The sequence below is a fragment of the Taudactylus pleione genome, unplaced genomic scaffold (genome assembly GCF_031769625.1).
Source record: "Taudactylus pleione unplaced genomic scaffold, aTauple2 ptg000218l, whole genome shotgun sequence".
Taxonomy (NCBI): domain Eukaryota; kingdom Metazoa; phylum Chordata; class Amphibia; order Anura; family Myobatrachidae; genus Taudactylus; species Taudactylus pleione.
Genome location: NW_028284620.1, coordinates 7,815,590 through 7,837,614, shown reverse-complemented (window position 1 = coordinate 7,837,614; position 22,025 = coordinate 7,815,590). Strand labels below are relative to the sequence as shown.

At 43.4% G+C, this 22,025-nt stretch overlaps 1 protein-coding gene across 7 annotated transcripts in view; it reads right to left on the bottom strand.

Annotated features, from left to right (window-relative positions):
- The window catches only part of PCM1 (pericentriolar material 1), a 225,883-nt gene that overhangs the window by 58,456 nt on the left and 145,402 nt on the right, over positions 1-22,025 (bottom strand). For all 7 annotated transcript variants that reach the window (XM_088478763.1, XM_088478762.1, XM_088478760.1 and 4 more), the window contains 4 exons: positions 18,526-18,666; positions 7,198-7,382; positions 5,810-6,001; positions 2,451-2,673 (listed from right to left, as the gene is read on the bottom strand). In XM_088478763.1, coding sequence (XP_088334889.1) covers positions 2,451-2,673; positions 5,810-6,001; positions 7,198-7,382; positions 18,526-18,666 — 741 coding nt within the window. The remainder of the gene's footprint in view (positions 1-2,450; positions 2,674-5,809; positions 6,002-7,197; positions 7,383-18,525; positions 18,667-22,025) is intronic.

Genomic DNA, 22,025 nt, shown 5'->3' with positions numbered 1-22,025 from the left:
ATATAATTGAATACCGGGATATTGGCGAAAATGACTTCATCGGCGATAAATTATCGCCGATAACGGACTTTTCGCCCCATATTGAATATGGCCCTATGTGTGTGCCTAATAAAGTGAATTCTATGATAATTGTATTATATTTTAACTAGGTTACATTCTCTTGATCTATATGACACTGCTCTTACCTTTCTAACCATTCCTTTTCAGTCTCAACTTCCCTCTCTCTCTTCCTTTTATGATTTCATCAGCTACATTGGTCTTAATTACCACCTGTACGCTGACAATAGACAAATCTACCTCTTCTCCACCACCCCTCTTCCACCTCTCAAACGTTCTCTTCCATCGCTTCCTGAATGTTGCAGCGCTTTCATAAACTATACATGTCTAAAATGTCTATGACTAAGCTTATTGCCTTTCTCCTCCCAACTTCTCTTTCTCTTGTTAATACTTTCCTCTCTCCTCTCCCTCAAGTTTACTGGCAAACACCACTCTCGACTCCTCCCTGTCCTTCACTCGCCATGCTTTAATACTGCTGCTTTCAATTTCTGGTCCCCCTCCCCTTAAAGCTGTCCTCAATAAACCTTGCTTGTCTCATTTTTTATTCCAAACTCTCTGACTCCTCCTTTTTCAACTCCTTTACTGGCTCTCCTTCCCCTACAACATCCAGTTTAAGCACATCTCACCCACTTTCAAAGCACTCAATCACTCCAACCTCCAAACACATCTTGGTCTACACTCCGCCCTGCTCTTCCTCAGCACGGATTACCTCCTCCATCTCCATCATTTGAGACTTTTCCAGCACAGCCCACCTCTGTAATTTACTCCCCTGCCCTAGAAGTCTTTATTCTGCCTCCGTAACGCTTTCCAATTCCACTCTACCCCTCTCTATTTACACACACTGCTCTAAACTGTAAACTCACCCCTTATGGTGCATACACACGGTCAGATTCTTCTTCAGATCTGAACAATAATGATTTGAAAAATCGTTCAGTTGTTCATATCTGAAGGAAAATCTGACATCTGACATGTTTGTCAGAGAACGATGCGCGTTCCCGCTTGTCAGATAACGATATCTGACATCTGATGTGTTTGCAGTCAGATTTGGACGATTCCATTCATTTTAATGCAGTCAAAAATCGCTCAAATCGTTCATCTGACACATCTGACCGTGTGTATGCTCCTTTAGTTATCACACAGTACCTATCCTGGTCTCAAGTGCGCACTTACTCAAAGCACTGATTCTTCCTGTCTGTCAAATGGGTCATTGACTTCTATTATTTGCTACTCCGTTATATAGAAATCTAATTTTGACCAATTTACTGTCGGTTTGAATATATTGTATTACTTGCGTTTTATTGTACTTTTCCCTGTGCAGTGGTAGAGACTTTGTAATAATAATAATAATTACAATAAATAGAGATGTGCAGACTTGGATCGGTTCGGATTTTCCAGCCAAATTTCATGTCTCAGAAAGAGGCAAAACATCATCTTTCATGGACAACCTTCATCTTTCATGGATTTTTGTTCATGAAAGCTGTTTGTCTATGAAAGATTTTGTTTGGGGTGCGATAGAAGAAATAGACTGTAATTAGACAATGTTTAGATAGACACCAGATGTTAGACAGTGAATAGTTAGACAGGGTCAAAAGTTCGACAGGGACAAAAGTCAGATACACTAAAGTTCGACACGTAAAAAAGTCGACACATACAAAAGGTTGACAGGGTCGAAAGTGCGACATAAAAATGGTCAACAATTTTTTTTTTTTAGCCCTAATCTTCACCCTAACCCTCCACTGGGTGCCTAACCCTCCCTCCTGGTGCCTAACCGTCTGGTTAAGTGCCTAACCCTAACCGTGGGAGTAAGTGCCTAAACCTCCAATAAGTGCCTAACCCTAGAAAAAGAAAATGTGTCGACCATTTTTGTGTTGAACTTTTCAGTCGACCTTTTGTACCCATCGACCTTTTTAACATCTCAAACTTTAGTGTGTAAGACTTTTGACCCCGTCGAACTTTTGTCCCTGTCTAACTATTCACTGTCTAACATCTGGTATCTATCTAGACATTGTCTAACTAATCACTGTCTATCTATAGTCGGGAACCCTAAGTTTTGCTTTTTTCAGAGACCCGAAATTTGGCGGCAAAAATCAGAACCGATCCAGCAGGTCTCTAAAAAGAATAAGAATAATGCCAAATGGGAGTTTCAAGCACTAATTTATAAAGAGAACAAGTCCAGTGTCCAGAGATTTGAATGCTCTCTATCAATTATCATTTTTAGTTATATCGATGTAGAAATCAGTAAAATCCATCAACCTGACAGGAGTACAGAATGGCACAATTTATCTATTCTATCTTCCATCACATCGACATGAATGATTTTTAATAAGTTATAAATCAAGAAAAAAATACAAGTTAAACCACTGGGACTTATAAGAAGGGCAGCACTGTAGTACCTGCTGATCTCGCATCAAAGTCTGGCAAATATTTGTGCTGAATTCAAGTTGTTTTTTGAGCTGGTTTATTTGATCCTGCCAGTGTTCCTTCTCCTCTACCTGGGACAGCTCAGATACCCATCGCAGATTCTCTTGTCTTCGCATGCTGATATTCTGCTGCTGTCTCGCTTTGGGAGAGGGACGGTAATTGCCATCAACCGAATATGTACACTGGCTTTTCCATCTATGAACAATAACAAACGTATAAAACATTTCCTAGTGGTTTTACATGCTTATAACATAGCAATGGATAGACCTCATTTATGGTTATTGTTTTTTACTAAGCATTTTGCTATGATTATTTAGTAGTACAACACAATCATTTCTTTTTTTTTTTTTAACGAATGAAGCTGCTCACACGACGGACGCACGATGCATCCTATCGTGAGATCGTATGTACATCGTGTGTCAATAGTGTGGCCGGGACTGCCAGAGAGTTGAAGGGAAAACGGCACGGTGAGTCGCATCGGCACTTATCGTGTAGGTGTATGGCCAGCGTAAGTGTGACTAAAAGACAATTATTGTGTAAGCACTCCTCACCATTGTCACTCACAGACCCCAACCGAGGAGGTTGCCTAGGCACGGCGTTGCAGAGTGGAAGCTCATTATGCATATAAGATGACAACGCAGGAAAATGGCAGGCAGTCTAACTAATGAAGCGAGCTCAGAGTGCAATAACAGCAGAAAGTAATTGCGGAGGGACAAACTATATCAGCAGGAGTCCCGAATGTGAACCATGCCAAAAGCCTGACAGAGCTGTTAGACACAATAGAGAAAGGAGAAACGGTCATGCTAACTAGGGATTCTGACATGTGCAGGAATTAACAGCAGCTGGAAATCCACACACTGTGACTTATGGTAGCCATCCATTCAGAACAGAAGGCTATACATGATATTTTAGCTATATGAGCAATGATATATCTCCACAATACTAGAAGATCAGTAAAGAAATTTGCTTGAAGAATCAGTATATATCTCAATAAAAAGAGAAGATTGCAACAGTGTTGCCTGAGACAGCTGAGACTTCACAAGCAATATAACAAATTTTGAGACAATTGCCACAATATTGGATGGAGTCTATATTGTTGCTATATGTAACACAATAATAATAATAATAATAATAATATTCTGAAGGAAATATAATCCAATGGGGTTTTTCCCTTTTAATCAGAATAAACATACTGACATACAAACACAAACAATAGACACAGAGGTTATGATTTTTATATCACTTTATTTTCAATCTTTTTCACTACTTTATTGATTTTAATCTATTTTTCATGCAATTTATAAACCGCCAAATAAAAGTTAAGTTTTAATTTTGATGTTAGCCTTACATTCATGGTTCCAGGTGTGCACTAACTAATCTCACTTTCTATTAAATCATAAGAGTCTTTTCTTTTGGTTTTTATGCCCCCTTATTTTCATTAGAGGTATACGTTAGTATACCATGAGAAAGGTAGCACCCAAGTATCTCATATGAAGAAACATACATCCAATGGATTGTATCCCAGGATGTAAATTGATAAATATTATTAACATATAGAGGGGATAAAAAGATACAAGGGAACCTGGTTTTGATTTTCATGTAAATACAAATGAATAAATACATGAGCATAATGTAAATTCTGTGCAGAACTAATCCCATTGTTTTTCAACTCCTCAGATCTCTCAGCCAGCCCCACCCCAGGGGTCAGCCTCTCTTGGTCCGGCCCAGCTGTAGCCAGGAGGGGGAGAAGAGTATGGAAGTTCAGGGCAGTGAGGGGAGCTGCGGCCACCACAGGAGGTGGGATTAGGTCATTTTATGCTGTGGTATTAGGAGGAGGGGAATGAGAACACAAAGGGGAAGGGAAGCCCTGTGTGGGGTGTGGATGGGGGAAGGGGAGCGCAGTGTGTGGGATGCGGAAGGAGAGCGCAGTGTGTGGGATGCGGAAGGAGAGCGCAGTGTGTGGGATGCGGAAGGAGAGCGCAGTGTGTGGGATGCGGAAGGAGAGCGCAGTGTGTGGGATGCGGAAGGAGAGCGCAGTGTGTGGGATGCGGAAGGAGAGCGCAGTGTGTGGGATGCGGAAGGAGAGCGCAGTGTGTGGGATGCGGAAGGAGAGCGCAGTGTGTGGGATGCGGAAGGAGAGCGCAGTGTGTGGGATGCGGAAGGAGAGCGCAGTGTGTGGGATGCGGAAGGAGAGCGCAGTGTGTGGGATGCGGAAGGAGAGCGCAGTGTGTGGGATGCGGAAGGAGAGCGCAGTGTGTGGGATGCGGAAGGAGAGCACAGTGTGTGGGATGCGGAAGGAGAGCACAGTGTGTGGGATGCGGAAGGAGAGCACAGTGTGTGGGATGCGGAAGGAGAGCACAGTGTGTGGGATGCGGAAGGAGAGCACAGTGTGTGGGATGCGGAAGGAGAGCACAGTGTGTGGGATGCGGAAGGAGAGCACAGTGTGTGGGATGCGGAAGGAGAGCACAGTGTGTGGGATGCGGAAGGAGAGCACAGTGTGTGGGATGCAGAAGGAGAGCACAGTGTGTGGGATGCGGAAGGAGAGCACAGTGTGTGGGATGCGGAAGGAGAGCACAGTGTGTGGGATGTGGATGGGAGAAGGGAAGCTCAGTGTGTGGGATGTGGAAGGAGAGCACAGTGTGTGGGATGTGGACGTGGAAGGGGAGCGCAATGTGTGGGATGTGGATAGGGGGGAAGGGGAGTGCAGCATGGGATGTGGATGGGGAGCGCAGTGTTTGGGATGTGCATAAGGGAAGGTGAGTGCATTGTGTGGGATGTGGATAGGGAAAGGGGAGCGCATTCACGACACGCAGCCGCGAGGTAGAGTAGAGGGTCACGGAGGAGAAGCAGAAGCCTCCTCTGACTGAGCCCCTGAGGAGAGAAGAGAAGACCCGGCTTTGAGCCGGATCCTGCTGCCCGCTGAGACACCATGGTGAGCGTGGGGATTTGTGTATGTGTGCTGTCAGTGTGTGTGGGAGAGTTGTGTATAAGTGAGTTGTCAGTGGAGGCTGTGCGTGTGTGAATGAGTGTTAGATTTGTTAGTAGGAGGGTAATATGTTTTTGTCAGAGTTTTCAGTTGGGGGGCAATGTTTATATTTAAGTGTTTTAACATGTAGAACAACATATCCCAGCTAATACAGTGTTCTGGGGATGCTGTAACCCACACACGGATGCGCTGCCGCCACTGACCACTGAAATGTAAAATAGTAGCGGTGCGCCCGCTCCTTCTCTAATATACGTTTGTGGATAAAGATGGAAAGGTAGACTGCAAACATGAGACATTCATTTGGGCTAACAAAAATATCATATATGTCTGTGAAAGATCACTAACCCCTGTTTAGAGCTCTTCCCACTAAAAGCACTCTGATTCACGCTGCCTTGACGATAAGTGGTATTTTCATGGAATGTGTCGTCTTCCTCTTCCTCCTCCTCTTCTTCTGCCTGATTTATATCAGAAATGCAGGCATCATCTCCATCTTCATCCAGAGCACATTGTGTGGAGCCTCCCCATGTGGCCATTGTTCTAACAAGAAACAGTCAAACATATACTAAGTCTCTTGTTTTATAAGTCTGGTGTGAGACAACTTATATAGTGTTTCTTCTAGGGTGGCTCTCAGATAGGGGTGCTTTTCTGCGCGCGCCAAGGGCGTGCATGTGCCCGAAAAGGGGTGTGGTCACTAGAGAAGGGGGCATGTCCTTGAGACACAACCCCTTTTCATCACTGTAGGGAGGCATGCCCAGTACTCACGGAGATGCTGGGCTGCCCCCAAGCTCTCCCGCAGTGTGAATAGATGCTGTGTGCATGCGCATGGCATCTATTCACTCGCTGTGGGGAGCCATGCAGTCGGGAAGAGCTGACAGCCAGAGTGAGCTGAAACAGCCCTGCAGCCTGTCAGTGCGGCGATCCCAGCAGGGCCATGGAAAAGGAGCAGAGAGCATTTTGACTTTTAAAAAAAGGGCAGGGTGCTGTGCCCGACGAAAGAAGCCTAGCAGGAAAGCTATTATAGTTGTAGTATATTTGTAGTGTCAAAGAATTCTCCATGGCGAATATTACCATATTTTCAGTGGCAATAACTCCCTCCATATTACAGGGAATGAAAGCATATACACATTAGTTTACAGATTGTGGGGGAAATTTAATTAGCCGACGTAACCGTGGCTAATTGATCCCCCGGGGGCTATTTAATTAGCCATGAAGCTGACAATCATCAGGGATTTTTTTTCATCAGTTTCAAAAATCCTCGATAAATCAGCTTTTTTATTGGGTTCACGGAGGCAAATACAGATAGGTCCGTAACCATTTCAAGGATTCTGTGTTTTGCACGGATATAGATATTTAATTAAAAAAATAAAAAACTGGGGCTAATTGAACAGCACGAAAAAATTTGCAAAGAAACTCCCATTTTTCTCACCTGAAAAAATATTGGGGCTAACTGAATTTCCCCCCTATGTTGCTAAACAGATTTTAGGAGATAAAAGGAGGCAACTTGCTGGTTTTCCAGCATAACCCTACAGCGAAAGTCTCTCTGACATCAAATATTGTTTACATTTTTACATAAACCCTTCACAAGCCGCTATAAAGTTGCAATTTTAAAAAACAGTTAAGAATTAAAAAGGTGACATATGAACATGAATAATGACAAAGGAATATGGCAACTGACTTCTACAGCAGCATCCACAATAACCCTGTCCTATATGATAGTCATAACTATTACTCACTTTTCAGTTTTGCTTTGGTGCTGGAGGCCTTGAGTTTCAGAGTCATCACTTCTTAAAGAGCCAGCAGAAGTAGTTTCTGTGAGTCCTTGTCTCTTCTGGTGCTCTGCCATCAAGGACTCCAGCTGCTTCCTTCTTTGACGAAGATCTTCCCTTAAAATTTGGTGCCTGCGAATCTCTATCCATACCTTCACAAAAAGATAGAAAAACAGCTATATAACATTTATGAGCTAAAAAGTCTATCAACATTATTTTTGAAAATTATCTGTATTCTTTAGGCTTGGACTGTGCAAGTCTAAGCCAGGAAATGATCAGATACGAGTATGTGAGAAATCAAGAGTTATGGTAGACTTACCTTTGTTAACTACTTCTTCGAAGTCTATAGAAACCACAGGGATACCATGGGGTGTGTGATTGGAGTGATCCAGTCACCAAACAGTTAAGCTTTAGCTCACAGGATGCATCAGTCATCCTCCACATAAATAACCCACACCCCAGCTACAGGCAGACAGTTTTAAAAACAAGCCCAAGACAGGAGCAGAATAGAAGAGAAGGAAGAACATTACTCTCAAAAAACACACTCCCAGAAGATGAAGGAATCAGTGATCAAGAGAGAAAAATACCCACTGAGGCCAAGTGTGTCAGGGTGGACGCCCTGTGGATCCTATGGACTTCGAAAAAGTAGAGTTAACAAAAAGTAAGTCTACCATAACTCTTCATTTCTTCTTCAGTCTCCATAGGATGATCCACAGGGATACGAAGGGGATGCCCATAGCAGTTTCCCTAAGGGTGGGGACACTCCTGAGCAGAAAGGAGAATCCGAAGCCCAAAGGAAGCATCCTGAGAGGAAAAGGTATCAAAGGTGTAAAACCTGAGAAAGGTGTGGAGGAAAGACCACGTGGCTGCCTTGCACAACTGTTCAGCAGAAGCACCACGTTGAAGCGCCCACGAGGGTCCCACAGAGTTCAACCCTGTTTGGAACTGGAAGATCAGCTTGCATGTAAGGACTATTTTGAATATAGCGGCTTAGCTTACACGTATGTGAAAAAGCAAAAAATATATATAGTTCTTTTTAGTTTTGACATTTTGGATAAATTCCTGATGTTATTATCTGGTTATACTTTAGCTGGAAACCTGCAGTGATGATAATACTCACCTCAAGCTTAATGATTAGCTAGATAAGTTTTGTCACCGCAAGATAACATTTTTAATTGTACAGTAAATATACTAGGCTGATGACAAGAGTTATGAGTTAATCAAACAGGACATAAGCATTTCCTTGATTGACTCAAGAATCAAATATAAGGAAGGAAAGTTCTGAGGGCAAGCACTTCTGATGAAACAGTCCCATGGTGGTGGTTGAGAAACGCGTCAAGGTCCACCCCTTTTGCTAATGACGATACCAGGAAACATTCTCCTACAGATCTGGCAATAGCCCCTGTGACCAGGCAGGCGCTCCAGCCAGCGCGGTGTACACTGCAACACAGCCGTCAGAAGTCTGGACAGAGCAGTTGGAAATATAACTCCCCGGGGTCCCGTAAGTGGTAGCGGTAAGAAGCATACGCTTGGCAGTACTCTGCTTCCACCGTGCCGGACAGTGCACAGAGAGTACACATTATTGTACGAAACCACTGCTTTACAACCTTAATTAACTGCTGGCTGATAGGAACGTTTAACGGCCTTTAACTAATGGAGTATTATATTTTTCATTAGACAAATACATTTTAAAGAGAATCTGCTAACTGACTGCTACTTTATAATCAGTCTTAGGACTGCTTGAATTCACGTACAGCTGGCACAGTGGAGTTCTTAATTGTTACCACCAAATATTGGAACATTACTGTTTGTAACTAATATACCTCAAAAGGATGTTATTTTGCTAATTGCTGCTTTGTAAACAACGCAAAGACTGCATGAGTCTATTCACAGCTGGCTTATAAGAGCTCTTAATTGCCATTTACAGAATATTATTGTGTGCATGCAACTTACCTATTTTAAAAGGATTCTCTATGGTAACAGGTTATTAAACAGCAGCAATCAACTCAAGGATTGCAAAAATACAGCAAAGTCCATATCCGTTCTATTTACAATTATATTACAATTTTCGTGGATTGGAGAACTAATATCAGTGGATTATAGTCAATTACCTGTCTCTGTGTAGTTACACATGAATAGGAGTACATGATTCTTTTAAGAATTAGTTTATATATTTTGCCTAATTAATTTTAAAATTTTCATGTTTGTATTGTAAACTTTGATCAGCTGACATTTTATTTTTATTATATTTTATAAATTTTCTTGTACAGTGTTACAATTTGATATCATATTAAACTGCGATAATTTATGTGGTTAGCGTTCTCTCTTTTGGAGCCTGCGTGTAGGCTTGAGAGATTGCCATGCAGAAAGATCCAAGGACCGGAAGGACGGAACCACAATCTCTTCATTCACATGGAACCAGGATACCGCTTTAGGTCGGTACCCAGACCTGGTACAGAGGACAGCTCTGTCCGGATGAAAAATCAAAAACGGGAAGCGACAGGAGAGTACTGCCAAATCAGATAACCTGCGGGCAGAGAAGATAGCGAGGAGAAAGAGCGTCTTCATTTTCAGCCACTTGAGGTCTACTGAGTCCAGTGGTTCAAACAGAGGAGCCTGTAGAGCCCTGAGAACCAAGGACAAATCTCACGGAGCCACCGGAGGCTCAAAAGGTGGTTGAATGCGGAGGACACCCTGAAAGAATGTTCTGACATTAGGCAGGAGAGCAACCCTTCACTGGAACCAGATTGACAGAGCAGAAACCTGAACTCTAAGGAAGGCCAGGTGGAGACCAAGGACTAGCCCAGCCCGGAGAAAGGCAAGCACCCGAGAGACCCTGAATACTGTAAGGCCCCTGGGGGAGCACCATTGAATGTAAGAGGGCCAAACTCTGTAATAGATTTGGTCTAAGGCAGACTTACGTGCCCTGAGCATCGTCTGGACCACAGAGTGAGAGAAATCCTTGGCTCTTAAGAGGGAAGACTCAAGAGCCACGCCATCAAAGACAGATATGTATCCGGCGTGTATGTCCTGATGGCTTAGGAAGTCCGCTTCCCAGTTAAGGACTCCAGGGATGAACACTGCAGAGATTGCTGGGAGATGACCTTCGACCCAGACCAGAATGTTTGCCACTTCCTGCATGGCTGCCCAACATCGCGTGCCTCCCTGATGGTTGATGTATGCTACCGCAGTTGCGTTGTCGGACTGGGTCTGGACCGGCATGCTGTGGAGGAGGAGATCCTGAGCGAGTGCTCTGTACACTGCTCGAAGCTCCAGAATGTTTATGGGTAGGCGATTTTCCTGAATTGTCCACTTGAAAGGAATGATGCTCCATCCGCACAGGCTGGCATCTGTTGTGAGAAGTTCCCAATCTGGAATCCAGAAGGGACGACCCTTGTCCAGATGGAACGTCTGTAGCCACCATGAGAGGGAAAACCGAACCTGGGACAGGATCAGATGATACTGTCTGTTGCACCGGGAGGGAATCAGTTGTTGCAGAGGCCTGGAGCGGAACTGGGCGCATTCCACCATATCGAAGGTGGATACCATGGACCCCAGTACCTGCATTGCTGAGTGAATGGATACCCCCGATTGTGGAGCAAGCAGCGCACACGCAAGTGTAGTGTCAACATGTTTTCTGCTGGCAGAGAGATCCTCTGTATTCGAGAATCCTGGAGTGTCCCCAGATGTATCATCCGCTGTGTCGGAGATAGGGAGGACTTTTTCCAATTGATGATCCAGCAGTGTGTTTGTAGACAGTCTATGGTCAGCTGGAAATGGCGTTGGAACACAACTGGTGAGTCTGCCAAAGTTAAGAGGTCATCTAGGTATGGCAGAATTCTGACTCCGCGGCGTCTGAGGTGTACTGCCGTAACCCGAGGGGCTGTTGCCAGACCATAGGGTAGTGCCCGAAACTGGTAATGTTGCTGCAGAACAGCAAATCGTAGGAACCGCTGGAAGGTTGGAGTAATAGGTACATGCAGGAATGCATCCTGAATGTTTACAGAAACCTTGAAATCCCCAGGCTCCATTGCCAGGATAATTGATCGTAAAGTTTCCATACAGAACTTGTAAACCTGTTGAGGGATCTGAGATTCAGAATAGGCTGATGAGCCCCATTTGGCTTCTGAGTTAAAAAGAGAGTGGAAAAAAAAAAACCTATTTGAAACCAGTATTTTCACTCCTGAACGCAACAGGGAGTGAATGGCCTCTAGGAGGGCCAGGGCCTTGAGAGGGTCTGATGGAGGACCTGTACAAAAAAATTGCTGGAGAGGACGCCTCAAGAAAGTGAGGGCGTACCCTGAGAGACCACTTCTCGGACCCAGGTGTCTGTTTGACTCAAAGAGTCATCATATTGAAGAAGTCGGCCTCCCACCCTGGGATCACCAAGCAAGAGGCCCGCCCCATCAGGCGGAAGGTTCGTTGTCAGGCTTAGAAGCTCGACGTCTGCTAAACCAAGGCTGCTTGACTCGTGGCCTGGTGGTCTTAGACTGCCTGGGAAAAAACTGTCCTCTTGCTTTACCCTGAGAGAGAAAGGACCGATAAGAGGAAAGCCTAGGCTTAGTGGCAGTTGCCGATGGCAGAAAGGCAGATTTAGAGGCTGTCACGGTAGCCACAATCTTGTCCAATTCTTCGCCGAACAGCCTGTCTCCAGAGAAGTGTAAGGATTCGAGTGCCTTCTTAGATCCCAGGTCCGCCTTCCAGGACTGTAGGCAAAGGACCCAGCGTGCGACTACCGAAGCCGCAGATGCCCGAGAGGCAAGTAGTCCAGTATCCAACGCAGCTTCTCCCAAATAAAAGGCCGCTTCCTGAATATGGGAGATGTAGTTCAGTTGTTTCTTGGTAGTGTCTGATGGCAGGTTCTCTTCCAGTGCCCCTGCCCATCCTTCGATAGCCTTAGCCACCCAGGCCACAGCTGGCCTAGTGACAGCACCAGAAAGCAAGTAGACTGACTTTAGACAAGTTTCTAGTTTTATATCCGTGGTTTCCTTAAGGGAAGATATAGACGGTAATGGCCAGCGTACAGTTTCTAACGAAGCGTGCCATATGCAAATCAACAGTGGGAGGGACTTTCCACTTAGTAGGGAAAGGGTAAAAATACACTAGTCTCTTTGGGACCTGGAATTGCTTGCCCGGAGTACTCAAAGCTTCTCCCATGAGCTCAGTAAGCTGTACTGATTGGGGGAATTCAGCCTTAAACATTTTGACATATAAACAACAGGGTTTTAGGTTTTGGGGCCGGTTCATCATCCTCAAAGGGACAACACTGGAGAGAATTAGCAGCTTGGAGTGTCTCAGGATATTTCATCAGGGAAGTTCACATTTTGCCCTGCCCCAAAACTTCTATTATGCATTATCTGGTTGAACCTCTAATTGTATGAAAACAGGATATTGGTACTCATCGATAAATCACTTTCTCGGATTCCATGGGGGACATTGGAATATATACAATGGAGTATAGATGGATGATGAGTGGAGCCTGGCACTTTAAAATTCTTTATAAGTGTAGTTGGCTCCATCCCCTCTATACCCCACCCGACCTCAGTTCAGATTAACCAAACCAGAGCGGAGACGGAGAGTATAGACAACAGAGAAAAGAGAGACAAGGAGGAGGAACCTACTAAGAAAACAGAGAACAGCTAACAAAAAACAACCATCACGCTGCAGACAACAAAGATGCAGCTGAGAACCCTCCAAAGAACACTGCAACAAGAAAACAGCACTGGGAGGGCGTCCAGTGTCCCCTACAGAATCTGACTTGCAGAACATTAAAAACAACAGGAAATAGGGGTTGCCCGAGAACAAATGGGAGAACATAAACAAAGCCTAAATTTTGCACAAAAGAGCCGCATGACTTAGGGACAAGCAGTAGCTCTTCACTTCACTGCCCCGGAGATTACCACCGAAAACACAGATTATCGGAGAGCACCAACAAGAATCTGTTGTAGTATGGAAGTAATGAGAACTAGGCTAAAAAAACTAACCAGATGCAGATGCAGCTACAGCCAACCAAAGCAGAAACACCAGGATGATTAACGTGGAAGGCCAACACCACAATATGCACAAGAGACCAGCTTCGTGCGAAGCACATCCCGATCACAAAAAAAAAATAAAAAATTAGGGAGAGCGATTGGACAGAGCCCCAGACTCTGACCCTGCCAAGCGAAGGCAAGAGCCAACCACGAACTGTCATCCATAACCATACAGGAAGTCCATCTAGTCTAGGGGCTCAAACCCATCCGATTGTAGGAATCGGATTGGTTTGAATGAAGGAAATCACCACAAGGTTGAGACCCCGTCTATAACCCCATTGTAAATACTCCAGCGTCACCTAGTGGATGAAAAAAAATAAATTACATATTATACCTACGCAAACAAGTGGCTTCTGTACCTCATGATCTCCTGTATGCATACTGAATACAAAACTCAAGACACTGTCTGCCCAGGGAGCCTCAAATTCTACAGAAGTTCCCTGTTGCAAAAAAAACACCATAAAGGTAAGAAAAGACTCTTAAGCACAGGGGATACCAAAACAAAACAGGAGGCACTAAATAACAAAAACTTGTTTGAGACCCTCCCATAAAAATAAAAACCTCAAAAGGGGCAGCAGAAATCGGCCATTCAATAGACTATCTCCTTGAAGAAGTCCGCTGGTGACGAAACGTGTTCGGAGCTTGTACCCTACCTGACATCACTATCCTCTACACATAAAATACTATAAGCATCAAATCTATTTTCATGCATTGTATTTATTTCATTTAATAATACTGACATTTACTGTTGATCATTCCTATTTATATGTGTTTTTGTGTCTTATGTTCTAAATAAATGTGTACATTTTTTATATACATATTGGTCTATATTTATCATTTGTTCTCAGGCCCTGAAAAGAGGTTTATTGTATTTATTTGCAATTGATAGGTTTAAATCACATATGTATTGTTTGCACTGTTTGCACATGATCACTTTACACTGTATGGCACTTTAGGACACTCCAATCTGATTCTATTGTTTATAAATTTCAATACAAGTTGCTAACCACTACTTAATTTATATCAAGTTGAGCTGACAACCCGTTGATGTGGGGGGGTGCTAAGAGATTTACATTAATTCTCACGTTATTTATTGTTTTGGTATATCACAAATTCTGGCGCTATACAAAACCTGACACATATATATATATATATACACACATACACACACACACATATATATATATATATATATATATACACATATACACTGAGTAATAAAAAATGTTTCCTAGAGTTACTGGATAACAAATGTGGGGGATGGTCGGTGGCTAATTTAGCATTATAAGTATGGAAGATCTTGTATATACTCTGGGATACCTAAAGGACTAAAATGGAAACCTTCAAAATAGTGAATGAAATATTATTGTACATTTTAAACCATATCTGAAGAGATTTATTCCCTCTGAATAATATACAGAATATCACCTTTGAGATATAACGTTATTTCATACAGTAACCAACAATGTATGTAGTGAGTGCACAGCTTTTTTAAATTCACTTTTCTTTCATCTTTTTCACTAGCTATCCATTTTATTTTGCAGTGTTTTAATTACTTCCATTTTAAAAAGGACAAATAAGAGCTATGTTTTAGACCTATACAGTGTGTGCAACATATAAGACAATCCTATCTTTGGTTCTTTTTGTTTGTGATAATTCTCTATTGTCGGTGGTAGCACCCCCACACTGGAATATATAATTAAAGCATTTGCTTTTTTCCATATTAGGGGTATCTCTTTAAATATATATCTCCATATTGTTAGTCTAGTGCAGTTGGTACACCCCCAGAAACAGCAGGCGCTGACAAGGCATTAGATGAGACTATTCGAAATCCAGGCTGCAGCCATGATTTTGAAGAACTTGCACCATGCGATCCAGGCAACAGAGAAGCCGATTCGGCCTTTACGAGGGAATAGTCTAAATAGGGAATCGCCACAATCCCTTCCTTGCGCAGCAGTCTCGCATAACCACAATGATCTTCATGAAAATGTGCAGGGCTGTGGCCAAACGGAATGGAATGGAACGGATAGTGAGCCAAGCCTACAGTGAGCCGAAGCAGAGAGCGATGACCTGTCCAAGGCTCGTATTCAATTAGAGGTGAAAAGTATCGCCTGTCCGACTTTCCGCCTCCTTCGCCTGTTTCAGAGGCAGAAACTTTTCGCTCGCGTCCCAGCTTTTCTCCATAATCAATTTATAAACAGGCGAAAACGGAAAGGCAGAAAGTACTGTCAGAAGTGGGGAAATCAGTCTGTACCCCCAAAAACGATGCACTAACATAGGGAATCAATGTAGATGTGTACTAATAGCTCTTATAAAAGTGTTTGGGGTACTTAAGTAGTTTAAATTGCTTCTTATTAGCATCTTCGCAAAAGTGGTGAAGAATGGCATAAAGCAGTATTTTTTGGTGAAAATAAGTTGACCAGTCAATTTGGGGTACTTGAAAATGGGTGCTAGCATATTTTTATCTCTCTAAAGTGAACTTTTAAAAATCGTGATAAACCACCCTCATACCTGCACCTGCAATACCAAACACACTTGGGCCCTTTTTACAGCAAAAAGTCTATTTTGCTAGTTTTTATAGTTGTCCCCCCCACTTTTTCACCCTCAAAACGAAAGTACTTATTTTTTTGTTGATTTGTCCTTTGGGGGGCTGTCCCAAGGGTTCTCAGTGTTTACCCACGTTGCACCCCAATATAAAGATTTTGCACTTTTTTTTTCTCCTGCTTAGGAGATACTTTTCCACCTATTACAATGCATTGACTTTCCGCTTACGCGAAATTGTCCTGGAATTAAATATGGAGATACTTCGAAAACTGGTGAAAAACCCGAATCTGCGGAAATTTATCTCCAAACGGCACTTTGAATCCGGCACTCTAATTGAATCCGGCCCCAAATTGGATCGCGTAGGTACACGTCCCTGATATTGAGTGAGGTCAAAAATTTGTTGGCCTCCATCCTGTGGATCACTGATCGGAGATACCATGAGAAAATTAGACACCAAAAGCCTGGTGTTCAAGGTCCGAAAATTCAAAATTGGGCAGGAGTCGTCGTTCGGCTTCCGAACAAGGAAAAGGTTGGAGAAGAAATACAGTTTCCATTCTAACTCAATAAACAGAACAATAACCCCCTTCTGAAAGCCGAACAATGATAGTTTCATCCAAGGCCACCATCTTCTCCGTATCCCGGGGAAGAGCAGTAAGAAAAAAAACGTTATGGCGAACCCCTGCGGTCGATCACATAACCTCGGGAAACGATGCCCCGCACCCAGAAGTCAACATTCAACTCCACCCACCAGTCCCTGACCTGGAGCGGGCGTCCGTCCACCCCCAACCGAATTGGGTGGGGAAAGATGGTGTCAGGCGCTAGGTTTCTCAGGAGCCCAGGCTCCTGAGCGTCTGTTGGCCCCAGAAAACCGGACCCTCGGCACAGAACCATAAGGAAAAAAGTGCCTCGGGCTGATTGCTATAGATGGCGACCCCTGAAAGAAAAAGCGAAATGTCTTAAACCGCGGCCCCCGTTGCTTAGGGGCCACCACGGGAACAAATGTGCTCCTCCAACTTGTGGCCTTGGCAATGATAGTAGCCAATTCTGGCCAAAGAGAACACCTCCACCAAAAACACTTCCAAAGAACATTTAGATTCGGTATCTGTGTCCCAAGTACGGAGCCAAAGGGCCCACCTACCCGCTATGGCCATAACTGAGACCCGGGATGCAACGTGAGCCCCATTCTGGACAGCCCCGCAAACAAAGTCTGCTGCACCACAGAGCTGCTCTGCCAAGTCTAGTAAAGACTCCTTGGATGAGTCCCCCCGGAGCCCCGCAACGAGTTTATCGGCCCAAGTCTCCATCGCTCGCGCCACCCAGGCCGAGGCTAGCAAAGGGCGGATAGCCACCCCAGAACCCAGAAAGACAGACTCAAGGCAACCCTCAAATTATCATCTACTGGATTATTAAAGGACGCAGAGCCCTGAACTGGAAGAGCCGTGTTCCTGGCCAAGCATGCCACTGGGGCATCAACCTTGTCACTTTGACACGTGATCCGTCGTAAGGGGATACAGGGTGTCAAACCTACGAGGTCGAAACATTTTTATCCAGCGGTTTCCAGGATTCCCCAATCAGATAAGAAAGATCCATGAACAAAGGAAAGGTAACAAACTCTCTTGCTCAGACGTTTGAAGGCCCAGATAACTCTGCAGCCGTATCTAACTCTAAACAGTCATGGGACTGCCGAACCGCAGAAATGAGTACCTCAACCCCCTGAGGAATCCAGGACCTCACCTTCTGGGGAAATTACTTCATCCTGAAGCTCCCCCTCTTCTTCAGACAGCTCCGAAGGAAAGACACTTGTGAGGATCCTCAAAAAAACTTTCCAGATAGACACCTTCTCGAAACTGGACGATATACACTCCATGGTCCAAAGCCATGGTGGGTCAGACCCGGCCGAGACCTCACCCCTCCAGAAGGGAAACAACACCTGGCGCTAAGAGAGCCGACGCAAGGGCGTTGCCAACGCCTGACCATTCGCTGGCTCCACCATGGTGGACACCTCGCTCCCTGACCCCGACTGAAAGCACGCAAGGTGCCAGAGTCCACCTGACACAAGCAAAAAAACAAGGCCATAATACTGCTACCCTTAGCCCTAGTGGCATTTGCCTTGTCCGCCATAAATCCACTAGACCCCTGCTAGCAGTAGTCTGATATGGGAACAATGTCAATGGCCACTGGCTAAGTAAAAATCACAATACTAGCATTTAGCCTTCCTGCAGAGACCAACAGAAGCAGCAGAGAAGAGGAGCTAAAGCGGATTATATGGTAACCTAAAGCAGACCCAGCAGTGACCATCCTAATGGCGTTGGTGGAGATGGTGCGCACTTGCAAAGCCAGGCCAAACCACAGCTTCTCACAAGCTCCAACAATTGGAGAGCGTAACCTTATGATCTACATAAAAATTCTTGCAGACAAATTTTGATTCCCATGTGATTGCCTGGCTAGATGAGTCAAGAACTTAACATAATGCATAAGTCTGCCTGGCCCTGATGTTGTGTATAGGTCTTAGAGGGTGTATGTTACTTCTTAATTTGGCTTTTGGGTATGCATAGTGTATCTTAATAATCAATTGAATTTGACTATCAGATGTTTGAGGAAATCACTGTTAGAATTAATGTTATGGCGCTCTCAGTACATATTTAGATTATTATTATTTAATTTAAATAGTGCCTGGCAATTCACAGACAAGAAATTAAGACAGCTTGATTTCTCTTACCTCATTATCCACAGAAGAGGAATCTTCTGGGTCTGGCATGCTTGGCATAACTGCTGTACTGTTCTCATTAATATCCGGTGTTGAGGCAGCAGTTGGTATTTGTCTTGTTGTCGGGCATGTACCAACACTAGATGTAGACAACTAAATCAGAGGAGCAGAGTGAAAGAAAATGATAGAGTGAACACAAGGATGTTGCACTGGAAAATTACATCAGCAATTATTTGACATTTTAAGTAATGACATCCCATTTTACGATCTTGTTCTTTCCTTTACACTTAAGTTTTCTGCTGTGTGAGGACGGTCGTCCTTCTCTCTGTCTCTTTTTTTTTTAATCTGTGTTATTAATTTTACAGGGCAGTAATACAAGAGTACAAAACAAAGAAACATATTGAGCAGTGGTTCTCAAACTCCGTTCTCAGGACCCCACACAGGTCACGTTTTCCAGGTCACCCAGCAGGTGCACAGGTGTATTCATTTCTCACTGACATTTTAAAAGATCCACAGGACAGAGTTTGAGATCCTTTGATGATGAGCACTGAGGGCCAGAAAACAGGATAAAAGATATGACCCAAAAAGAAATTGTCTGATGCTGAAAGATAGAGCGGGCCTATAAATGGCCCTTATGTAACCTAGCGGTTCCCACCATTAAAGTCAATAGTGGAGAGAGGTGCATGCCAGTGCATGTCTATGTGAAATACAGCGGCTATTGTTATTTGCTCCCATACATTACCAAGGTTTTCATTCCAACCAGCCAGATTGGACAGATATCTGACAGATAATTGCATAGTGTATGCCCAGCATCAGACGTATCACCTTCTTTTGACCCTAAAAAGACTGAGTAATCACTACAACTGAACTTTGCGACAATCTTTCTTCAGGACACTGTATTAACAGCATATGGAATGTGACAATTGCACAAATAAGGAGATCCAGAAAACCTGCTCTCTCTATATTCACACCAAAGTTCCATTGGTGAATTGTCATTTTACCCTTACCTTGTTTGTATGTCTATCCTGTACCTTATTTGTATACCGGTATTAGGACTTATTCTTAGAAACATTTGTTTGTCTAACTGAACAGTCATCTAGCATTGTCAGACCTATAAAGTTTAACCTATACAGCACATATACAGTCAGGTCCAAAAATATTGGAACATTGACAGAATTTTCAGATTTTGGCCTCTATTCACCACCACAATGGTTTTGAAATGAAACAAAACAAGATGTGCTTTAACTGCAGACTTTCAGATTTAATTTGAGGGTAATTACATCCAAATCGGGTGAACGTTGTAGGAATTACAACAGTTTCAATATGTGCCTCCCACTTTTTAAGGGGCCAAAAGTAATGGGACTATCAACTCAAAAGCTAATTCATGGACAGGTGTGGGCTATTCCCTGTAATTTCATTATCAATTAAGCAGGTAAAAGGTCTGGAGTTGATTCTAGGTGTGACATTTGCATTTGGAATCAGTTGCTGTCAACTCTCAATATGAGATCCAAAGAGCTGTCACTATCAGTGAAGCAAGACATCATTAGGCTGAAAAATGAAAACAAACCCATGAGAGAGATAGCAAAAACATTAGATGTGGCCAAATCAATTGTTTGGAACATTCTTAAAAAGAAAGAACACACCAGAGAGAGCTCAGCAACACCAAAAGACCGGGAGACCACGGAAAACAACTGTGGTGGATGACAGAAGAATTATTTCCCTGGTGAAGAAAAACCCCTTCACAACAGTTGGCCAAATCAAGAACACTCTCCAGGAGGTAGGTGTATATGTGTCAAAGTCAACAATCAAGAGAAGACTTCACAAGAGTGAATATAGAGGGTTCACCACAAGATGCAAATCATTGGTGAGCCACAAAAACAGGAAGACCAGATTAGAGTTTGCCAAACAACATCTAAAAAAGCCATTACAGTTGTGGAACAACATCCTATGGACAGATGAGACAAAGATCAACTTGTACCAGAGTGATGGGAAGAGAAGAGTATGGAGAAGGAAAGGAACTGCTCATGATCCAAAACATACCACCTCATCAGTGAAGCATGGTGGTGGTAGTGTCATGGCGTGGGCATGTATGGCTACTAATGGAACTGGTTCCCTTGTATTTATTGATGATGTGATTGCTGACAAAAGCAGCAGAATAAATTCTGAAGTGTTTTGGGCAATATTATATGCTCATATTCAGTCAAATGCTTCAGAACTCATTGGACGGCGCTTCACAGTGCAGATGGACAATGACCCGAAGCATACTGAAAAAGCAACCAAAGAGTTTTTTAAGGCTAAAAAGTGGAATGTTATGCAATGGCCAAGTCAATCCCCTGACATGAATCCGATTGAGCATGCATTTCACTTGATGAAGACAAAACTGAAGGGAAAATGCCCCAAGAACAAGCAGGAACTGAAGACATTTGCAGTAGAGGCCTGGGAGAGCATCACCAGGGATGAAACCCAGCGTCTGGTGATGTCTATGCGTTCCAGACTTCAGGCTGTAATTGCCTGCAAAGGATTTGCAACAAAGTATTAAAAAGTGAAAGTTAGATTTAGGATTGTTTAGTTTGTCCCATTACTTTTGGCCCCTTAAAAAGTGGGAGGCACATATAGAAACCGTTGTAATTCCTAAACTGTTCACCTGATTTGGATGTAATTACCCTCAAATTAAATCTGAAAGTCTGCAGTTAAAGCACATCTTGTTTGTTTCATTTCAAAGCCATTGTGGTGGTGAATAAAGGACAAAATATGAAAATTCTGTCAATGTCCCAATATTTATGGACCTGACTGTATATTGAGTACTTATTATCTTAAATAAATATATTTTTTAAATTTCACTTGTTTATTGTATTATTCGATATAAACACACACATATATAAATATATACATATACACAAACTGTATGTATTTTCTATTTCTGGAATCGTCTTTTTCATTTGTGTCACATTGGGTGAGCGCTGCTTCCCTTTCCTTGTTTAACTGCTTTGTGAAGTTGGGGTAGCTACATTCTTTCCAGCTGCCCCCGCTTTTCTATAAGGATCATTATATTAGCGCAGCCTCTCTCTCTCTTTGTATTTGTCCTGTGTTTATGTTAATATTTCCTTTGCAATTGAACTAGATGTACCAGCGGGCCCTTAATGCCCTGCATGCTGGTACATGTGGTTCTCCAAGTACAAGCATGCGGGGGAGATTTGCAGGGACCTCTAGTTCTACTGTAAAGGACAATATTATTTAATCTATTTTTTTACACAATCAACCTGGGTGTCCTGGAGAGGGGGAAATCCTTTATTGGTGGGTACTCTCCTCCCCAGGGATCCTCGGCCTGGGCTGACTAGTGTGGGGTGATAATGCTTTGGCCAGGGGACCCAGTGAAGCGCGTCCTACTGCTGTGGCATTACACCCCCGCTAAAAAGAGTCCAGTGCTGGTTTGTGGATAATATGGGGAACCCCTACATATTTCCACAACTAGGACTAGTTCCCCGATACTGGTGCTGGTGGATGAAAATACG